This window comes from Microtus ochrogaster, chromosome 22, assembly GCF_000317375.1.
Source record: "Microtus ochrogaster isolate Prairie Vole_2 chromosome 22, MicOch1.0, whole genome shotgun sequence".
In the NCBI taxonomy this organism is placed as follows: Eukaryota; Metazoa; Chordata; class Mammalia; order Rodentia; family Cricetidae; genus Microtus; species Microtus ochrogaster.
This window is the reverse complement of record NC_022023.1, coordinates 29,714,520-29,719,970: the sequence shown is the minus strand read 5'-3', so window position 1 is coordinate 29,719,970 and position 5,451 is coordinate 29,714,520. Positions and strand designations below refer to the sequence as shown.

At 42.9% G+C, this 5,451-nt stretch overlaps 1 protein-coding gene across 2 annotated transcripts in view; it reads right to left on the bottom strand.

Moving 5' to 3' along the window:
- LOC101996525 (E3 ubiquitin-protein ligase HERC2) overlaps positions 1-5,451 on the bottom strand; it is a 160,101-nt gene that overhangs the window by 130,132 nt on the left and 24,518 nt on the right. For both annotated transcript variants that reach the window (XM_005357814.3, XM_026784298.1), the window contains exons 8-10: positions 5,179-5,289; positions 4,474-4,645; positions 2,742-2,915 (exon numbers count right to left, since the gene is read on the bottom strand). In XM_005357814.3, coding sequence (XP_005357871.1) covers positions 2,742-2,915; positions 4,474-4,645; positions 5,179-5,289 — 457 coding nt within the window. The remainder of the gene's footprint in view (positions 1-2,741; positions 2,916-4,473; positions 4,646-5,178; positions 5,290-5,451) is intronic.

Genomic DNA, 5,451 nt, shown 5'->3' with positions numbered 1-5,451 from the left:
AAAAAAAAGACCCATTGCCAGGCATGGTAGCACATGCATCCCTCACAGCATGCAAGAGACAAAAATAAACATGCTCTGTGAATCCAAGGCCAGCCTCATAAACATGGAGTTCGGGGTCAGGCAGGGCTACATAGTAAGATGCTGTCTCAAAATAACAGTAATAGTAACAATAGGAGGAACTGGAGGAAGAGGAAAGAAGGAGAATGAAGATGGATAGAGCTCAACATACAACATATTTATAAAAACAGTCTTTAAAAATTAAGAAACCATTTCTATTTACCAATACAGAAAGAATCCAATATATCTTCTTGGTGAGAAGAAAAGCCAAAGAAAAAAATGAGGAGGAAGCTAAAGAATCATATAACATGCAACCACTGATGCGTTCACTCCAGAGAAAGTGAAAAGTTGCAGACCCGGATAGCAAAGTGAGATCAAGCAGTGGGATGCTGGGCATATGGAAGTCAGGGGAAGAAACAAAATGCACTGCCACACACCATCCAGACTCGACCATGTGGCTGTGTTCACAGTCTGTTCTGTTGTCTTCATTTTTGGTTGGTTTGATTTGGGTTTTTTGTTTTGTTTTTTTCAAGACAGGATATCTCTGTATTGCCCTGCCTGTCTTGGAATTTGCTATGTAGACCAGGTATGTCTCAAATTCAGAGATCTACCTGCCTCTGCCTCCTGAGTGCTGGGATTAAAGGTGTGTGTGTCGCCACCACCACCACCCAGTTTATCCAACTTTTTGTTATTTTGGGTTATTTTTTTGTTTGTTTGTTTTTTCCTTTTAATGAGCTCTTGCTTGTAGTCCAAATAAAAAGCTAAAGAAACTTGGATTGAAAGCCAGGATTAATTACTCTGTATAATCTTGACAAGAACGATGTCATCCCAAATATTTGTTTTCTCCAGGATACAAAAAGTGGAACATTGTGATGGACAGGCACACGCCAAATTCATGTCACACAGGCTGATCACTACCACCATTACCATTACTTAGACATTTTACATAAAATATGACTGCAATGTTATTACATTATAACCAGCACTATACACTAAGCATTTCGGTGATAGCATATGTGGTCAGAGTGAGTAGGGCCATGGGTTTGATTCGCAGCACTGAAATAGAAGATCTCTGGCACTTCCCTCTCGATGGCAAGAAGCTTGTTGTCATCTCTAGGGCCCCTAATTCGGCCACTAGGCCCTGTGTACTTGTAGGGAATGGATAAAATCCTGGATGAGTATGGTATTACCATGAGCACAGTCATGTCAAGGACCCAAATGCCTCAGATTCATGAGAATAAAAATGCCTTCCGATGTCAGACTCAGGAAAATGGAAAAGCCTCCCCCAACAAATCAGTGTTGACAGTTATACTGGCTGGTTTTGTGTGTCAACTTGACACAAGCTAGAATCATCAGAGGAAGGCGCCTCAGTTGAGAAAATGCTTCCTTGGGATCCAACTGCAAGGCATTTTTTCTTATTTAGAGAGCAATGGGGAGGGCCCTGGGTCCTATAAGAAGGTAGGCTGAGGAAGCCATGGGAGGCAAACCAGTAAGCAGCATCCTCCATGGCCTCTGCATCAGCTCCTGCCTCAGCGATCCTGGTCTGTTAGAGTTCCTGTCCTGACTTCCTTCAGTGATGAGTAGCACGCTGATGTGTAAGTGGAATTGAACCCTGTCCTCCCCAATTTGCTTTCTGGTTGTGTTTCACAGCAGCAATGGAAACCCTAACTAAGACAACAATGCAAGCAGAAAGCATTGGCTGTAGCTTCCTCCTCCCTCCCAGATGGTTTCAGTTGGAGATTGCTCCCCTGCAGAGAACTCCCACTAAGAATATTTAACCTCTCCTCCAACAAAATCAGCCCAGTTTCAGGGCTGTAAGTGCCCTCTACCTAAGTAAGCATGGCTCACTTGGTCCAAGCATTTCTGAATGTTTTTCTGTCTTCTTCATTTCTGCAAGCCCTAGTACTTCATTGCCCACTCAGAGCACTGACCAACACTTTGAACTATAGACACATTTAAACATTCCAACCACCATTAGCAGAAAAATCAAATTTCAGCTGGGTGCTTGTAGCCACACCCTTAATCCCAGCCTTGGGAGGCAGAGCAGGCAGATCTCTGTGAGGTCAGGGCCAGCCTGGTCTACATATTGAGTTCCAAGACGTCCAGGGCTACACAGAGAAACTCTGTCTTGGAAAAGAAAGATGGGAGGGAGGAAGGGAGGGAGGGAGGGAGAGAAGTAACCAACGAACAAATCTGGCACATACACAGAATGAAAATTGACAAGAGCTCCTAACCCTACCACATGCAAAGAACACTAAGCTGGTTATAGCTCAGTGTTTGTGATGGTTAATAGTGTTAATTATCAAGCTGGCAGAATCTGGAATGGCCTGGGAGGAGAGCCTCTTGCCACACCTGGAGGGGATTATCTGGGTAAGTGCTGTGGGAAGCCTCACCGTAACTGTGGGCAGTGGACTATACATGGAAACAGCAAGCTGACCACTGGTCAGCATTCACTGCTCTCGCTCACGGGCTGCGAGTACAATGGGACCAGCTGCTTCGAGCTCCTGCTGCCATGCATACTCCAATCGTGAGCTAGAATAATCCACCCTTTCTCCTTTAGGTTGCCTGTGACAGATTTTTTTGTTTGTTTCTTTAATCACACAACAAAAAAAGAAACTTGTCCAGTGCACTTAAGGTCCAAGTCATCTTCATTACACAAGAAGAAGCCCTGCCCTCGCACATACCTTATGAGAGGTGGGAGAGCTGCACAGAGGAGGCATACAGGGTGTAGCCAGCCGGTCTAAATGGGCCATGACAACAACTGCAGTTTGCCGCAAATCAATGGCAAGTTCATTGTCTTGTGGAAGAGTAAGGTACCTCAGGAAGCTCTCATTGGGGCTCAGAGGGCCAGACAAAAGCTAGATTAAGAGAAAAACATACTCAGAAACAGAGGAAGAAAAATACCACCATCAATCTCTAATCACGCTGTTGGTATTTAGCTATGTGTTTCCAATAGAGCTTATATTTTAGCCATCAAACTACAATGCTGGTCATACAGCTACACTAAACATTTACACACTTCTATACCTGGCATATAAAAACACACAGTACTGACTTTACAATCTATATACTTTTTATACCACACATGTGTAGACACCATATGGACTGTTTATCAAGCCAAACTACCCTATCAGAACACTGCCCTCAAACCCTAACAAGAGGACTGGGCAAACAACTCTGTCCTCAGCACTAAAGACCTGACTTCAATTCCCAGGATCCATGTAAAAATATCAAACATAGTGCTATGCACTTGTAATCCCTGAGCAAGGAAGGTTAAGGTAGGTTCACTGGCCAGTCTGAACTACCTGGGGAATTCTAGGCAAGTGAGAAACCCTGTCTCAAAAAAAATAAGGTGGGTGACTCCTGAGGAACAAAACCCCAAACTGACATCTGGTATCCATACAAAGTGAAGATGGAGACAGACACACACAACCACAGAGACACATACATGCTTTTTTAAAGTATTGGGACACAGAGCAAGCTCGCTGAAACATAACACAGTACTTCAACATGCCTTTGGAAACTAAAAACAAAACACAACAAAACCCCTCATTTTGATATAAATATTGCCGTTAGAGAGAGATTTTGCTTAACTTTTCTAGAGCATTGAGCATGTTAGAAGTACTCTAAGAGTCTTCAACAATCCTCACCCCACCCATTTGAAACACGAAGCTGCCTGGGCTAACATTAAATCTTTGATCCTCCTGCCTCAGCCTCCCAAGTAGCTAGGATTACAGGCCTTTACTACCTGGCCTGGCTGTCTAGTCTACTAAAGCCTTGTTTTATTTACAATTAACATCATATTTCTAATTCTTGCAAAAACAAAGTCTTATTATCACCTAAGATTGTTCACATGTAAATTAGGCCAAAGTGATAACAGAACACCTAACTTTACAGAAAAGATAAAGGCTCAACATGTACTTGTAAAGAGCACAGTCCTCGGGTATTTGTTTACATAACACAAAACAGCCTAACACCACATCTAAAATTCACTTCCCAAAACATTCAAGCAGCTGCTGGGAACACAAAGGCACTAAACCAGACACACAGAGATCACCTCAGCTGACTCAGCAGAGAAACCTGTAAGTCAGCATGGCAGGCAGTAGGCAGAAACCTTAAAGACCAATGGATCCATGCCAAACCATATTTCTCTTCACAAGTAAAAATCTGAAAGCCTTCTTCACATACTATAAAAGAATCTGTATAGTAGCCATGGCACTCTACCTTGTGAATATGGTGCACCTGATCTCCTATACCTGCCTCATCTCACCTGCTGCTATCACCAGTAAGCAAACACACCTGAAAGGCATCTATTCCCATAGATGTACACTCTGGCTTACGTATAATACAACTAGTTCTTCAATACAGACAGAATAAGAAAGGGCCACCTAAACACAAGCCCCAGGTGACACTCACGTGCATATCCCCTTCTGCATGTGGCATGTCCTTACTGCAGATGATGCTCTGAAACCTCTGCAGCAGTGGCAGAAGAGGGGCACTGGTGCCTTGGGCAGACCGCTCATTGTCAGTTTCCTGTGCCCCACTGTCCCACAGCTGAAGCAACAATAGGATGGCAGACAACATTTGGCTGAAAAGGAAGGATATTTACTCTCTAAAAAAGTTACTGTTTGTCATACTACATCAAAACTAAACATATAATTAGAATTATAGGAGGACAATGATATGAGAAGATGCTAAAATAATATCATGGAAATAATTCTTGGCAGTTAAATCACTGAGTCAATGCCAAGAATTTAGCAAAAGACATTTGCCATCTATTGATATGAAAATAGCTAAGACATTTGAGTAGTGCTTTCTACATGAAACTTCAAGAATCTTAAATCAATAAATGAAGAAAACCTATTTCAGAAAGATGAAATAAACAGTTGTTTAGGGGAAACGTCTTACAAAGGAGTTCTAGACAATTAGATAGATTAGCCTAAAAAGAAAAAAAGATAGCAGAGCAGACTAGCAGAAGAATAAACATGGGGCCCTGGCATGAAGGTCTAGCTATAGAACACCACAAATTTGCTATAGCCACAAATAAGTGGAATTCACATCACAGCAGGTGTTTAGACACACAACCATCTCCTGAGATGCCTTGAGCCTCAGACCACTCACCTAAGGGTGCCTCTCTGGACAGCCAACTCCAGCAGGATGGCCAAAGCCAAGTGCTGGTCTTGTAAAGGAACGCCTCCTGGCCCCTTAGTCCCTGGTGTCCCATGAACATCCCTGGAATGACAGCAACAGGAAAGCTAGGCAACATCAGGAAAAGCAGCAAACTTAAAATTACCAGCAGGCTAATGACATTCAATCTCCCATAAAAAAAGACAAGCACATACACACACATACACACAAACAGACATACATGAGGAGAGGAAGGGAGGGAGGGAG